General features: G+C 54.0%; 1 protein-coding gene across 1 annotated transcript; it reads left to right on the forward strand.

The window, feature by feature from the left end:
• The first annotated feature begins 1,222 nt into the window (after positions 1-1,222).
• DDX56 (DEAD-box helicase 56) lies at positions 1,223-10,424 on the forward strand. The gene is made up of 14 exons (XM_081148112.1): positions 1,223-1,335; positions 1,502-1,663; positions 2,202-2,362; positions 2,520-2,690; positions 2,814-2,904; positions 3,399-3,643; positions 3,952-4,071; positions 4,590-4,703; positions 4,798-4,892; positions 5,555-5,628; positions 5,713-5,802; positions 6,287-6,392; positions 7,071-7,141; positions 7,528-10,424. The coding sequence occupies exons 1-14, from the start codon at positions 1,276-1,278 to the stop codon at positions 7,603-7,605; spliced, it is 1,638 nt and encodes a 545-aa protein (XP_081004238.1). The 5' UTR covers positions 1,223-1,275; the 3' UTR covers positions 7,606-10,424.
• The last annotated feature ends 6,035 nt before the right edge of the window (positions 10,425-16,459 follow it).

A 16,459-nucleotide genomic window follows, 5' to 3' on the forward strand; every position in this document is an offset into this window, starting at 1 on the left:
CAACACAGATTCCTGATAACACCCAGAAAGATGGCCCTCCAATGATGTCCGTGTCCTAATCCCTGGAACCTGTGAATATGTTACCTAACATGGCAAAGGGAAATTAAGGGTGCTAACAGCTGATTTTAAAAGGGAGATTGTCCTGGGTTACCTGGGTTCCAGTGTGATCACAAGTTTCCTTAAAAGTGGAGGAGGGAGGCAAAGGAAGGTCACACCAAAGCTGAGAAGGCAAGACAGGAATTGTCCCTCTAGTCTCCAGAAGGGAGTGCAGCCCTGCCAACAGCTTGATTTCAGCCCCAGGACCTTTTCAGACTTCTGACCTACAGAACCATAAGTAATAAATTCGAGCTGTTTTAAGCCACTAAGCTTATGGTAACTGTTATAGCAGCAATACCAAACTAATACAGGTAGGAACCAAGAAGCTGCCCCATTTTTTCCCCAAACTATAAAATAAGTTTATTTGGAAAGTCACAGAGGTAGAAGTGAGCCATAGGGGAAATGGGCTCAGGAAACAAGTTACAGAGGCAAAAGAAGGGCCCTTGGAGCTTAGGAAAAACGAGCAAGGAAAACGTGCCTGGGGGCAAGAATCTTTTTTTTAAAAAATGTTTTTGTTGACTCCAGAGAGGGAGAGGGAGAGAGATCAATGATGTGTCATTGGTCAGCTGCCTCCTGCTCGCCCCCTGCCGGGGATCAAGCCCTCAACCTGGGCACGTGCCCTGACCGACTCCCGCCATCTCCTGGTTCACCGGTCCACGCTCAAGCCCCGACAGCCAGGTTTGGGGACCCCAGACAGGCCTCCCTTCCTCCGTGTCCCCGCTACCCATTCCAACCCTCTTCCGGGCACAGTCCAATGGCTGCGGCCTGTCTGCGGCCGGGAACCTCAGCCGGCCTCCGGCCTCTACCACACGCCTGCACCCGCTGTCACCCGCGTTTACTCAGAAAGCTGTAGTCCCCGCTCCCGTTCCCGCGTCCCCACCACTGCCACCGGCGGCCCGGGCCTGGCCCCCGCAGGGGCCCACGTCCTGAGCGCAGCAGGCGGGCAGCCGGGCTCTCACGGGCCCCGCGGCGACCCCGGCCCACGTTCGCCAGCCCCCTCTGCCCCGAGACCCGGGCCCCACGCGCCGCCACAGCCGTAGGGCTCCGCCGGAACACCGGAAGCCTAGCCTCGAGCACTTCCGGAAGTGATGGCTCCTCCGACGCTGATTGGTTTTGCTTTGACCCGCCCACGGGAAGCACTCCTGCCGCGCGTGCGCGCTGTCGCTGCAGAGCCCCAGGATGGCGGACGCCGAGGCTTTGGGATTCGAACACATGGGCTTGGACCCCCGGCTCTTGCAGGTACCCGGCGGGCGGGGGAGCCGGGCAGGCCTGGCGGGGGGCGGGGGACGGGGCGCTGAGAAGCCGGGTCGGCCTGGCGGGGGGCGGGGGGCGGGGATTCGGGCCGGCCTGGCGGGGGTTGGCGACAGGACTGCCCGCCGCCTGAGCTGCCCCTCGTCTCTCCTAGGCCGTCACCGACCTGGGCTGGTCGCGGCCCACGCTGATCCAGGAAAAGGCCATCCCGCTGGCCCTGGAGGGGAAGGACCTCCTGGCTCGGGCCCGCACTGGCTCGGGGAAGACGGCCGCCTATGCCATTCCTCTGCTGCAGCTGCTGCTCCACAGGAAGGCGGTGGGTCGCGGGAGGAGCCCCAAGGCGGGGGTGGGAGATGCAGGCGCTGAGTGTCCGTCATGCTCTTTTGGAAAGTCGTGTCGTTGTCCTGAGTCTTTTTCAAGAACCAGCCTTTCTTTTGGCTCTTTACCTGTGAGGGATGGCCCCAGAGAACCTAGTGCTGTGGTGGCAAACGTTCGGGGCTGGAATTCAGGTCACCTGGGTCCTGCTCCAGGCCCTTCTTGAGTAAATCATTTTATTTTCTTTCTGCTGTAAAAACTGGGCGTGTTTCCTCTTTCTACTTATAGGCTTTTGTGAAACTCCAGCCCCCTGGTTGGTGCATTTTAAGCAACTTGATAACCATAAAGTAATTTACCCTTTTTGAGGGTCAGCACCTAGGAGAAGAGCCGTCTGTTTCACTCTGAGGTGGGGAGAAGTAAGCGCTGCATTGTGTTCAAGTCACAGCAGTTGGGTCAGGTTGCTGGAAGGGTTAGAGAACACCAGACGGCCACGATGACATGAACTAATTGCCCGAAGTCTTTAATTCGTGCTCTTGCAGACCGGCCCCGCCATGGAGCAGGCTGTGCGCGGTCTTGTCCTTGTGCCCACCAAGGAATTGGCTCGGCAGGCCCAGTCCATGATTCAGCAGCTGGCTGCCTACTGTGCCCGAGACATCCGGGTGGCCAATGTCTCAGCTGCTGAGGACTCAGCCTCTCAGAGGTGGGTGAAAAGCCCCTGGGCTATAAGGGAATGAAGCTGCACTGAGATGTGGTGTTGGGTTTGTGTGCAGCAAGAAAGGGAGCTGGTCCCGGGTGAGCTCCCAGCTGTGGTCCCAGCTGTACCTTTTCTCTGACACTGAGGCGTTGTGCACCTGCAGAGCTGTGCTGATGGAGAAGCCAGACGTAGTGGTGGGAACCCCATCTCGCATATTAAACCACTTGCAGCAAGACAGCCTGAAGCTTCGGGAGTCCCTGGAGCTGCTGGTGATGGATGAGGCTGATCTTCTCTTCTCTTTTGGCTTCGAGGAAGAGCTCAAGAGTCTTCTGTGGTAAGGAAGAGGTGTGTGGGGGCTGCGAGTGGAGGCCTGGGCCTGGGGCAGGTGGTCAGAAGTCCAGCTGCCACAATAGAAGCCCTTGGAGCTCGAGTCTGATGGGGCTCTGTTTTATTTTAGTCACTTGCCCCGGATCTATCAGGCTTTTCTGATGTCAGCTACTTTTAATGAGGATGTGCAAACACTCAAGGAGCTGGTACTGCATAACCCGGTGAGTGCCCTGGGCAAGTGTCTAGAGTCACTGGCATGTGACGTTCTAAGGACTTGACCCTCCCTGCTCAAAGGAGCCTTTTGATGTTTAGGGAGGACAGTTTTGGTATAGTTCCAGGTGTCCCCTAGGGGTTCAAACAATACTTCGCCTAGAGCCCTGATCAGGGACCCCCAAAGGGCAAAAAGGATGCCTTTAGCAGCAGGGCCAAAGTTCTCTACTTATGTGACCTCTGCACTTCAGAAAGGTTGTGGCTGTAGGGCGTCTGGTCTTACTGCAGTCATTTGTCTTCATTTCTCTTTGTAGTGTGCCCCGAACACTTTGCATGTAGTTTTATGTCTTTTGTACCGCACAGTAGTTAGGGCCTTTTGGATCCTTATACCAGCTGGAGGGGACCCTTGGTGCCCTGCATTAACACGTTTGCACTGTGGTTGGCAAGCTGGTGGCTTGTGGTAGTGTTTCTGTCTTCTTTCCTGACCACAGGCCTGTCCCCCCAGGTTACCCTCAAGTTGCAAGAGTCCCAGCTGCCAGGACCAGAGCAACTACAGCAATTTCAGGTGGTCTGCAACACGGAGGAGGACAAGTTTCTGTTGCTGTATGCCCTGCTCAAGCTGTCGTTGATTCGGGGCAAGTCCCTGCTCTTTGTCAACACTCTAGAGCGCAGCTACCGTCTGCGCCTGTTCCTGGAGCAGTTCAGCATCCCTGCTTGCGTGCTCAACGGGGAGCTCCCCCTGCGCTCCAGGTGTGCCGCAGCTGATATCTCGGTTGAAATACTTTGAAGATGGGATTGGAAAGGGGAGACTCAGTTGATATTCCTGTTTTTTAAGTGCTTAAAGGCCAGACTCTGGCTTTGACTTATATTCAGTTATTGTGTCACAAACTCTGAGATGCCCACTGTTCCTCTACAGCCGAGGGGGATGAGTCACAGATAAAGTAGGGGAGAGTTTCAGAAGAGGGAAAAGTCAGAAGGATGATGGTCATAGCAGTGCTGGGGCTGATGAGCTGCCTCCAGCTTGCTTTTGGGGCTGACCCTCCCCTCTTGGTCCACAGGTGCCACATCATCTCACAGTTCAACCAAGGCTTCTATGACTGTGTCATAGCAACTGATGCCGAAGTCCTTGGGGCCCCAGTCAAAGGCAAGCGTCGGGGCAAAGGGCTCAAGGGGGACAAGTGAGTATGTTTCTGTCCTTCCAGCCATCCCCAGGGAAATTGAAACCAGAGTGCCAGAGTGGGGAGCCAGGCCTGGCTGCTAGCATAGCCCACAGAGCCCAGGCTTGGCTGCTGGGCCTGGAGAAGGGGAGTGAAGGGTTCACATGGTCCCTGGCAGCACGAGGGGCCAGGCTGCTGGGTTGGCACACTAGCAAGGGAGACGTCCCGGCCTGCATTGGGTGCAGCTGTGACATGGAGAGGGTAGTTCTGAGGGGGAAGGGATCCTGCAGTCTGCCTGCCTGATGGTGTTCTTGGATCACCCTGTTGGGCAGTGAATTCCCTTGTTGCCCTAGACCTTGAGGTCAGCCAAGGGTGTCGCTACCCCCTCTGCCTAGCTCCTGGAACAGTTCTGAACTTAGAGACTTACACTGCTAGGGTCCTGGGGCTCCACACAGCTTTGGAGATTCTGCTGATTAAATAAGCTTGAGAACACTAGCTGGGAGAGCAGGGGTGAATCTGCTATGGGGTGTTTCCCGCAGGGCCTCTGATCCAGAGGCAGGTGTGGCCCGTGGCATAGACTTCCACCACGTGTGTGCCGTGCTCAACTTTGACCTCCCCCCCAACCCCGAGGCCTACATCCATCGAGCCGGCAGGTAGGAGAGCTGATCATGGCAGGCCGGGCACCTGGACTGTGGGCAGTCCCAGGACTCAGGCCAAAGACATGGGCTGGGCCATCTCTCTTTGCAGGACGGCACGTGCCAACAACCCAGGCGTAGTCTTGACCTTTGTGCTGCCCACAGAGCAGTCCCACCTGGGCAAGATCGAGGAGCTTCTCAGTGGAGGTGAGAGCCAGGGCCAGGCTTCTCCCAGGATGCCTTAGACCCAGTGATGGTGACAGAGCAAGGACAGGAGTGTAGCCAGCCACCACCTACCTGCTTGGCCCTGCTTGCCCCACGTCCCTCGCTCCACCCTCTCCCTGCCCCTGGTGCAGGCACTGCCCCTTCACAGATGAGTGAGCCCAGAATCACATTTGCTGCCTGCCCAAGGGGCAGAAGGGCCAAGGGTGCAGAAGGGGGTTTTGGGAAATGGGGAAGAGGCTGTTAGTGTCTCAGGAGGTGGCCGTAGGAGAGAGCACTGTCGTGGAGCAGCCATGTGGTTTTCCAGGCTGTGAGAAGAGAACGGTGGAGGAGGGGTAGGCGGGCTGCCGACCACCAGGACATTAAGGGCACAGGGTCCAAAGTGGCCTTGGGGGAGGAGAGGGTGGCTGGGCTGGTCCTGAGGATGAGGGATGTGACCAGCACTCAGGACACGTGGCCGTTGAGCTGCCAGGCTGTAGCGTCCTGGAGAACTGTTGTGCCTATGGGCAAGACCCAGGTTTCTTGCCGTGTATGCACATCACCTCTTGGGGAATGAGCCGCGGGGTGCCAGCTGCCTCACCCTAGGGAGGGGTGCAGGAGGCTGTGGGCCTGCAGCCTGGGGGCCACTCACTGCTGCTGCTCCACAGAGAACGGGGCCCCCGCCCTGCTTCCCTACCAGTTCCGCATGGAGGAGATTGAGGGCTTCCGCTACCGCTGCAGGGTGAGTGGGCCAGGGCAGAGCGGTGGGTTCCTGTGGGAGGGGGACCGGGCAGCCCCAGTGCTCTGACCCTCCGCGTCCACCCAGGACGCCATGCGCTCAGTGACGAAGCAGGCCATCCGAGAGGCGAGGCTGAAGGAGATCAAGGAGGAGCTCCTGCACTCGGAGAGGCTGAGGGTGAGGAGGCGCCGGGCAGGGGTCACTGAGCTCAGTGCTGAGGCCTCAGCAGGTGGGGGCTTTTCAGCTGGGTGGTGACTGGAGGACGGTTGCCCTGTCAGTGACGACGTCTGTGGATGTGCATGGTTAAACATGTGTCCAAGGTCGTCACAGCGTTGTGAGTTCAGAGATGGGACATCTGAGCATCTCTGGCAGGGACGTGCTGAACAAAGCGGGAAGCACTGCAGACGGGGAGTGCTGTTTATTGTTGGTGTGGGAACAGTCCTGGATGGCGCCAAGTGACAAGAGTGCGCTGTGCTGCTGGGCAGTGTCTCTCAGGAACGGGACCGAGTGTGATGGGGGAAGGGAGATCCTATCGGCCACCGCCTCTGGGAGAGGATGGGGTGACTAGGACAGGTGGATCCTAAACACAAGCGATCCATTCAGAATCCCCACACAGTCACACACAGAGACACCCTTCAACTCACTCTCTCTCCCTTGACAGACTTACTTTGAAGACAACCCCAGGGACCTCCAGCTACTGCGCCATGACCTGCCCTTGCACCCCGCTGTGGTGAAGCCTCACCTGGGCCACGTCCCTGACTACCTGGGTGAGCACGGCCTGGGCAGGGCCTGGGCAGACCCTGAGATGGTGTGGGGTGCAGTCAGTTCTTGGTGCTGTGGGCTGGGCTGACAGGACTATGGAGACTGGGCACACCTGCAGACACACATGGTCCCCAGTACATGCTGCTCTCTGCTGTGGAGACAGTTGGCACAGAGGAGCAAGGAGGGAGCCCCATCCTTGTCACATAGAAGCAGAGTCTTTTGCCAGCAGTGTGTGGCTGGCCGGCTAGGGCGTCAGGGTATTGCTCAGAGGTCTTCTGATTGTGTGTCCTGGCTGGATGGGGCAGGTAGAGATGAGGGCAGAGGCCAAGGGTCCTGCAGTAGGTTGAGGGAAGCGATGTGCCTGACAGGTGATGGAAGGATGAATGGTAAAGGCTACCAGTTTGGGATGAATTTGTAGTAATAGGGTCACATGTGGAAGAGTCACGCGTAGGTGTTTTTTTTCCTATTTTAGCAGCGTTCTCTTCAAGAATGTGTCTTTATTTTTTTTCTTACACAATTATTGCAGCAGACTCTATGATGGCAATAGCTGTGTGGTCGCAGGCACTTTAACATGGGACTGGAGTGGGGCCCTGGTCAGAATGGGGGAGAGCCTGCTGGAGAGCCCAGATGGTGTGTGGGTGAGGAGGGGTCGGGTGGCAACTGCCAAGTCCTATTTCTTCCAGTTCCTCCTGCTCTTCGTGGCCTGGTTCACCCTCACAAGAAACGGAAGAAGCCATTCTCTAAGAAAGTCAAGGTATGTCCCCCAGGCCTGGATGACAGCTGTGGTCTCTCCCCCACCTTGTTCATTGTCACCAGGGTGTGCACACACCTTGGAGGAGACTGGCCCTAACAACTGGTCAAGACTCCTGGCAACCAGGTCAAAGCCATGGGGGCTGGGACTCCCTCAGCCACCCATATGTGCCTTCAAGAGCAAAGGAGTACCAGCTCTTCTGTCCCCACTGCCCTCCCTGTCCCCAGGCTGCAGGAGGAAGGTGGGGCTTGGCTGCCATCTACAGTGACCACAGCAGCTTCTGTCCTGGGCTCCTGGGCTGTAGGCCCTGTAGGGGCAACACCACCCACTTCCCAGAGTCTGTCTCAGTTTGGGCATTTTCCAGCTGACCTGTGACCTTGCCCTCACAGAAGGTGAAGGCCCAGAACCCACTGCGCAGCTTCAAGCACAGAAGAGAGAGGTGCAGACCCACGGCGGTGCCCTCCTGAGGTTGTCCATGCAGCCTCAGCTGTCTTCCTGGCCTCCTGAGCTGAGCACAGCGGGGAAGCAGGCTTCCCCCTCATGGACAGACGGACTGGATTTCCCTCCCTGGACAGACTGAATTCCACCTTGGACTGATGCACTAGGTTCCGGGGCAGGCAGACTGTGGCCTCCACATCTGTGGTGCTTCCAGGCTGGCATTTTGTGCCTTAAAGACAGAATAAAGGGTCTGGCTGCCTCGTTTTGGGCCTCCTGCAGGTAGGAAGTAACCACCCCCTGACACTGCTTCTGGGAGGCAGTGCCTGGCTCCCTGCCTGCTGCGTGCAGGCCTCTATGGGATCAACAGTGTAGCATTGCAGCCTGGGAGACTCCTGCCTGTCCAGGTCTCTTTCTACCCCACACCTGCTCCTGTGGCCTCCTGTTTGGGTTCACACTGACCAGCCTCATGCTGACCAGCCTCTGTCCCCTGAAGCTTGGGAACGACAGTTCACCCACAGGGGAGATGGGCCTCCCTCACCTGGAGCCTGCTGCCTCACCCTCCAGTGGTGCCTAGGTAGATCCAGCCTTCTTTCCTTTGGCTGCTGGGGACACAGTGTCCTGAGCTCCTGGCACTGCTCTGCGCCTATTAGCACTGCTCTGCTGTTTCCAAGCACATGGGTTGGGATGTGATGGGCTCATGTTCGTTCTTTCAGCTGTCTACCCCAAACACCGTTCACACGCTCCACCAGGGGGCCAGGGCCATCCCAGGCCCTTTGGGAGCTGGGCGGCACCTAGTTACCCGATTTGAGCTAGAGTGGGCCCTGCCACTTGGTGGGGTTTAAATTAGCCAGGGCTGTGGAGAGAGTCCCTGTGCCCTGAGTGTGCAGAGGGAGGGTGTCCAGGGGCTCAGGCATCTCATTCAGGCCCCACACAGGCCTGTTTACACATGAGAGTGAGGCCCTCAGAGGACTTGTGTATCTGATGCTGAAGCCTCTGTCCATAAGGAGCACATGAAGGGTCCCTGTGCCTGGAAAGCAAGGGGTGGGGCCAGCCTGCAGTTACTTAGCCAGCTGAGCAGTAGATAAGCTTGGTGGTTTCTAGGCCAACGAACTGGGACTGACGGCAGGGAGGTAAGAGGAGCTCTATGAGCATCTCCACCCGACTGGTAGTCATGCCCACACCTGAATGGACTCTGTATGCCAGGTGGGTGGGCACAGCCCTTGCATGCAAGCAGTGTTTTGGGAATCGAGAATCAGGCCATTGATGAGTCCCATCTCCTGGAGTCCACAAAGCATCCATCTGTCCTACAACACCTGTTGGGGTCGTCCAGGTGCAGGCACTGGGCTGAGGACCAGAGGGAGTGTGGGCAGTGCTAGATGGCCACCACTGTCTGGGATGTCAGGGTACCAACAGGGTTATACAGGGCGCCACCCAGCTGGAGGAGCCAGGGGAAGCAGGCTGTCCGAGCAAGTGAGCCTGGGAAGGTGGGTGGGAACAGCAGACCTGACAGGGTACAGCATGTGGAAATACTGTGGGTGGGAGGGAGCCCCCCACATCTGAGCATGAAAAGAAAAAGTGGTCACAAAAATGAGCGAAGGCTGAGAAACTAACTTGACTTGCTTTTGAAAAGATAACAGTACATATTCAAAGATACACATAGGTGCAGGTGGTATTTAAGCAGAGGAGTTCCCTGACCAGGTGGCCTGGGGCTGTGATGATAGATGCATGACAGAGTTCCTAGAAACCTCTGGACCCAGAGCATGAGCAGGCTCAGGTGCACTTCCCAGTCAAGCTGATCTCCATCTGCAGAGGATGTGACTCAAGATCAGTGACTCAGCTTTCCGGCTGTGGTTGGTTTGGGACTTTGGTCCCCAGGGGCATTTCCTCCCAAGGAGGACATGCAGAGGGCTCAAATTTCGAGGGAAGTGCCTCTGCCAAACGTCACCCTCTTTTTTTTCCAGAAAGGTGTTTGGACGTCCTGCCTCCTGGCAGGGGGCGCTGTGAGTCACCTGTCCTGTGCTGGTCACAGCCATGGTGGTTTTTGTTTTTTTTTTTTTAAATATATCTTTATTGATTTCAGAGAGAGGAAAGGAGAGGGAGAGAGAGATAAAAACATTAATGATGAGTCATTGATTGAGCCCACAACCCAGGCATGTACCCCGACCAGGAACTGAACCCCGATTGCCTAGATCCTAGGTCGACGCTCAACTGCTGAGTCACGCCCGGCTGGGCTACAGCTATGTTTACATGAAGAGAAAAGTCATTCACTGGCAGGGGAAAATGCCCAGGCCCAGCTTCCTTCCCGCCATGCTGGGCAGACTCACTCCTCCCAGGACATTCCCAGAGCTTGGTGTTGATTGACCTACAAGCCCACTAGGAAGCAGTGAGTGTGTGGTCACGCTGAGCTAGAGAGCAGGCACATTGAGGGCCTTCAATACCTTTGAATCACAGTGGCTTCTCAATGATGTGTCACCCAGCAGGGCCTGGCAGGACCTGAGAGTCTGCACTCCTAACAGCCTCCTCCCCAGGCTGATGCATCTGGATCCCATAACACATTGCAAGATGAGCTTTAACGTACATACGCCCACCCCATTTTACAGATGGAGAAATAGGCTCAGAGAGAGAAAGTTGCCAGCCTCACGAACCCAGCTAAGGGGCAGAGTGAAAGGGTGTTCAGGTCTGTGGGCCCTGACCTGGGACCTGAAATGAGAGCTGGGTTCAGCCCTGTCCTGTACCTTCTCAGCCTGTTTTGTCCCTGAGGTGCTGTGATGAGGTGCATACATTTTTAGCATAAGTGTATCCCAATCAATATTTGTGATATACTATAAAGTTACCTGTTGTTTATCTGAAGCAAATCAAGTTGGTGTCTTCTTTGCTAAATTTGGCAAACCTGGAGTGTAGAACCTTTCTTGCCCAGTCACTGCTTCCTCCAGGAAGCCTTCCTGACCCTGAGCCTGGGCGTGGTGCCCTTTTCTCCAGGTGTAAATTGGGGTTGATTTGGTCAATTTCAGGTCTTAGCACAGTAGCACCTGCCTATCTTTCATGCCCAGCCAAGTGGCACACAGCTGTGCACATGACCCTGGAGCAGCTGGCATACAGCTTGTGGAAGCTGGTTTGGGGGTACAAGACCCCATTCTCCAAATATGAATCGGTGCTGTCACAACCAATAGCTGCTTCTGATCACAGAGGTGCAGTCATAGGTGGAGGTAGGGCCACCATTGTTGCAAGATCCTTGCACTTTGGCTCAAGTGACTTCCAGGGCATTTAAAGGGCCAGTGACCTTTTATTCCCTTTTTCATTTTTCACTTTTTGCCTCTTTCAGGAGCCACTGCACAGCCCTGGCTCAGTTGGGTGTCATCCCATGTACCAAAAGGTTACCAGTTGGGAGTCCCAGTAAGGGCACGTGCCCGGGATGTGGGCTCGATCCCTGGTGGGAGGTGTGTAGGAGGCAACTGATTGATGTGCTATCACACTGATGTTTCCCTTTCTCTTCCTCTCTAAAAATCAATATAAAATCTTTAAAAACAAACAACCACAGCCAGCCTCGCCGGGTGTGGCTCAACGGTTGAGCATCGACCTAGGATCCGGGAGACCAAGGTTTGATTCCTGGTCAGGGCACATGCCCAGGTTGCAGGCTCAATCCCCAGTTGAGGGTGTGCAGGAGACAGCTGATCAGTGACAACTCTCTCATCATTGACGTTTCAACTCACTCCCTCTCTCTTCCTCTCTCTGAAATCAATAGAGATATAAAACCCCACAAACCATCATTAAAAAAAAACCCACAGCTGAACATACAGGGAAAGTTACAAAGTGACTGCGTGCCCAGGGAACTGCTCAGAAAATACTTGAGAAGACATTAAATTTACACTAGAGGCTGATCCTTTGCACAGAGACAGCCTACAGCAATAAAAAAATAAAAGCAATAACAAACCCTGGGGAAGGGTAAGAATTGGATTCCCAGATTTATGTTACTAAATTCAAACGTCCAGTATTTATCAACAAAATCACAAAGTCTACAAAGAAAGGAAAGTATGACCCACTCAAAGGAAAAAAAATAAGCAGAAACTGCCTCTGGAAAAAGACCTTAATGGCCCTAGCAAGTATGGCTCGGTTGGAGCATTGTCCCATAAACCAAAAGGTCTCAGATTCAATTCCCCTGATTGGGGCACATGCCTAGCTTGCGGGTTCCATCCCTGGTCAGAGTCCATATGCGAGGCAAGGGGTTGATGTATCTCTCTCACCTTTCCCTCAAATCAAGCATATCCTCGCCCAGCTGGTGTGGCTCAGTGGTTGAGCATTGACCTATGATCCAAGAGATTGTGGTTTGATTCCTGGACGGGACACATGCCCAGGTTGTGGGCTTGATTCCCAGTCAGGGCATGCAGGAGGTGGCCAATCAATGACTCACTCATTATTGATGTTTTTCTCCCTCTCCCTTCCTCTCTCTGGAATCAATGAAAACATTTTAAAAAGCAACAACATATTCTCAAGTGAGGATTTTTAAAAAAGACCTAATGGCAGACATACTAGGCAAAAACTAAAACAGCCATTTTAACGATGCTCGAAGACCTGGAGAGTGATGTGGACAAGTTCAAGAAAATGTTGTGTGGACATTCTGAATGGAAAAAAATATTGAATGGAAATTTCAATAAGAAATAGGAAACCTAAAAATGAACCAAAAAGGAATTGGGGAGCCAGAAAGTATGATAACTGAAATGAAAAGTTCACTAGAGGGATTCGAAGGCAGATCTGATCGGCACAAGAAAGAATCAGTGAACTTGAAGACAGTACAATGGAAATGATTGAGTCTGAGAAATAAGAAAAGATGGAAGAAAAAGAAAACTGGAACCTAAAGGACCCATGGAACACTTTAAAATGTACCAACATACACATTATGGGAATCCCAGAAGGAGAACAGGGAAGAGGGCTGAGAATATTTGAAGAATGGCTAGAAACTTCCCATAGTTGATGAACAACAGTCAAGAAACCCAATGAATTCCAAGTAAGATGAACTCAGACCCATACCAAGATACATTATAATCAAAGTTACGAAAGACTAACAGAATCTTGAAAGCAGCAAGAGAGAAGCAAGTCATCACAAGGGATCTTTAAAAAAAAGGTCAGCAAATTTCTCATCAGAAACCTTGGAGAGCAGAATACAGTGGGCTGATATATATAAAGAGCTTAAATCAAAACAACAACAACAAAAACCCACAAGAATCCTATATCTGGCAAAACTTTCCTTCAAAAGTGAGGAATGCCCAGCCAGCATGCCTCAGTGTTTGAGCATCACCTACGTTCCAGGTGATCGCAGTTCGATTCCCAATCAGGGCACACGCCAGGGTTGCCGGCTCGATCCCCAGTAGGGGGTGTGCAGGAGGCAGCGGATCAATGACTCATCATTGATGTTCCTCCCTCCCTCCCTCCCTCCCTCCCTCCCTCCCTCCCTCCCTCCCTCCCTCTCCCTCCCTCTCCCTCTCTCCCCCTCTCTCTCTCTCCCCCCCCTTCCCTCCCTCTCTCTGAAATCCATAAAGACATATTTTTTAAAACATGAGGAAGAAATTAAGACATTCCCAGATAAACAAAAACCGAGGGAGTTCGTAACCAGATCTGCCCTGCAAGAAATGTTCATAGGAGTCCTGTGCGTCCCTAATGAGGACAGTGGACAGTAACTTGGACAGTCACTGAAAGCCAATTAGAGAAATAAAGATCTCAGTAGATATAAGCACACGAGCAGTTCTATTTATCTATTTTCCTCACCCAGTGATATTTTTTCCCATTGCTTTTCAGAGAGAGAGAGAAACCAATGTGAGAGAGACACATCGACTGGTTGCCTCTGGCATGCATCCCTACCAGGGCTGGGGTTCAAGCCTGCAACCAACATATGTGTCCTTGGCCAGAATCAAACCCGTGACCCTCCAGTCCTCAGACCAATGCCCTAACCACTGAGCAACACCGGCCTGGGCCACATGGGAAATTTTGAAAGTATTGTAACAGTGGCTTGTAACTGCATTTTTAGTTTTCTACATGGTTTAAGAAATGAGTAAATTTAAAGAAAAAATTACTAGTGTAAAAGCTAGTATTACTGTATCTTGGTTTATAACTCCAGGTCTTCTATGTAATTTAGGAGATGAATGCATTTGAAATAACTGTTAGTCTATGTTTTGTGACACACAATATATAAAGACGTAATTCTGAGACACTGATAACTGATAGGGTAGAGACAGAGCTGTAGTGGAGCAGAGTTTTTGTGTTATTGGAGTTAAGCTGCTATAAATTCAAATTAGAGTGCTAGGATGTTAAATGTAATGCCCATGGTAACCACAAAGTAAACAGCCATAGGATACACACCAAAGGGCCCTGGCCGGTGTGGCTCAGTGGTTAGAGACTCGGCCCACACACAGAAGGGTCCCTGGTTTGATTCTGGCCAAGGGCATGTACCTCAGTTGCAGGCTCGACCCCCGGCCCCTGTCAGGGCGCATGTGAGAGGCAACCAATTGACGTGTCTCTCTCACATCGACGTTTCTCTCTCGCCCCCTTCTACTCGCTCTGAGAAGCAATGGACACGATATCCTCCGTCGAGGACGGGATAAGAAAAGGCAGGAAGGGGATTGTGCTGGCCCTTGAGAACACTGTGCTGAGTGAAGTGGACACATCACCAGAGGGCAAACACTGTGTGGTTTCACTTACATGGGATTCCTAGAGGGATCAAAATCGCAGGGACAGAAGTCTAATGTGGGTGCCAGGGGCCGGGGGAGGGAGAGTGGGGGGCTGGGGTTTAACAGGCACAGAATTTATTGACGGGATGAGCGAAGTTATGTTGTGGATGGTGCTGATGGGCGCACAACAGTGTGAATATTTAACACCACTGAACTGAACACTCAGAAATGGTTAAGAGGATAGATATTTTATATTTGGGGTATTTTGCCACAGACGCAAATATGTGCACAAAACCCAGGTTTGTCGGGTTTGGGGAGAGGAAGGGAGGACCAGATGCAGCAGAGGGAATGTGGGGGAAGAGAAACTACTCTCCGTGATATTATCATGGTGGACACACGTCATTCCACGTTTGTCAAATCCAGAAAAACGTACCACACGGGGAGTGAGTGAGCTGTAACGTAAACTATTAACTCTCGTCAGTAATGTGTCAATATTGGCCCATCCGCTGTAAGAGATGTGCCAAGATGTTTCAACAGGGAGACGGGAGAGACGGCGGATGGGACTCTTACTTCCTGATCAGTTTTTCTGTAAACATAAGAGCATTAAGACTGTTAAAATTAAATCTAAAAAAAAAAGCTTCACATTGGCCAGAACCAGATGACAGGCCACCGAGAGCTGTGACAGAGGCTGGCGCCCACGAAGCGGCATCTCTCCTGGATTGTGGGCACAGCCCTTCGCTCATAGAGTCCGGGTTCCATGAGCCAGGGGCAGGAAGGCCCCCTAAGCTGACCAGACCCCACACCTCAGCCTGCAGGCTGCTCGCCCCCGCGAGCCGGGAGCTACAGTGGGCTGCGCCCACCCTGCTGGGCAGAGCATCGCGCACAACCCGGGGCCAGTGGCTGGCCGAGCAACACTCCTCGCCCTGACCTCAGCCTGGACCGCACAGCCTGAGGTCCCTGGGAGCCACACAGCCTGCCCGGGAGCTCCTGTGTCTGCTGACCACCAGAGGCTCCCGTGCCGGTGGCTGGCCCCTGCCCACCACCTCCTGCTCCAGGTGACTGGGCTCAGGACCAGTGCCCTCGCTGGGCCTCTCAGTGAGCAGCGTTTTCCAGTTGCTAAATTTGTCAAGTCTGACAGCAGATACTGTGCAGGTGAGGCTGGCGGCCGGCACCTTTGCACATTGACGGTGGCAGTGGAAGGAACGCCAGCCCCCGAGGAGTGAGCGTGCAGGTTCTGGTAAGTAATTCCCCAGGGTCCTGGACTGACCGACGAGGACCTGCTGAGCTCTGCACTTAGGGCCATAAATGTGCCCCTCGGACACCTAATCTCATCTCTAGGATCTCTGTTGGAGGAAACAAATGCAAAATGAGGAACCGTAGTCAGGTGCACAGACGTCAACCAGAAACTTACTCATAACGATGAGATATGAAAACCAGCCGGAAGAGCAGGTTATCAGCCCGTGGGACATAACCCAGCGATACGCGTGCTGATAAGAGCTCGAAGGGACCGTTGAGTATTTGAGGAAAAATCAGGAGAAAGTGAGGCACGAGAGTGGACGCATCCTGTGCTCGCAGCCTGCCGGGCGCCACATGCAAAGGGAGCCACGGTGGGAGATGGTGGGTGTTCCAGGGGGGACTCTGAATCCCATGCTGGGCTCCTCTTCAAGGGACTTCCCCGGGGCCACCCTTGGATCGATGGGGTGGGCGGGGGCCCCTACAACTCCAAAAGTTCCACGGGAGCCACGGGAACCAATGCCCTCAACCAGTGCCCCCATCCTGCTCCCTGGAGGGGACCCCTGGACGTGCCCCGACTGCCTCCCAAGGTCCCGGTGAGCCCCCTCTTTTTTTCTCTTACCCTCACTCGAGGGTATTTTTTCCCATTGCTTTTCAGAGAGAGTGGAAGGGGGAGAGAGAGAAACATCTATTGGCTGCCTCCTGCGCGAGGCTGGGGATCAAACCTGCAACCCAGGTTCTTCCCGTTGGTCGGAATCGAACCCAGGACCCTTTAGTTCACAGGCCAACGCTTTAACCACTGAGCCAAACCAGGTAGGGCTGAGCCCGCTCCGTAGTGCACCCTGTTTGGCTTCCTGTGGCCCCCCTGGAATCCCTGCCTCAGGTCTGCTGCTGAGGGAGACACCCAGGAGGAGCACAGGGACCCGGAATGAAGGGGGCCAGCCTGGGCCTGCGGATGGAGGCCGCTGCCCACAGGTGGAAGCTCCGCTCC

This window comes from Miniopterus schreibersii (assembly GCF_964146895.1).
Source record: "Miniopterus schreibersii genome assembly, chromosome: 9".
NCBI lineage: Eukaryota > Metazoa > Chordata > Mammalia > Chiroptera > Miniopteridae > Miniopterus > Miniopterus schreibersii.

Excerpts from the sequence above, each read along its gene's own strand:
- DDX56 (XM_081148112.1), top strand. The coding sequence starts at position 1,276 with ATGGCGGACGCCGAGGCTTTGGGATTCGAACACATGGGCTTGGACCCC. Across the intron at positions 6,393-7,070 it reads CCACGTCCCTGACTACCTGG|TTCCTCCTGCTCTTCGTGGC; the intron begins GTGAGCACGGCC and ends TATTTCTTCCAG. Across the intron at positions 7,142-7,527 it reads CATTCTCTAAGAAAGTCAAG|AAGGTGAAGGCCCAGAACCC; the intron begins GTATGTCCCCCA and ends TTGCCCTCACAG.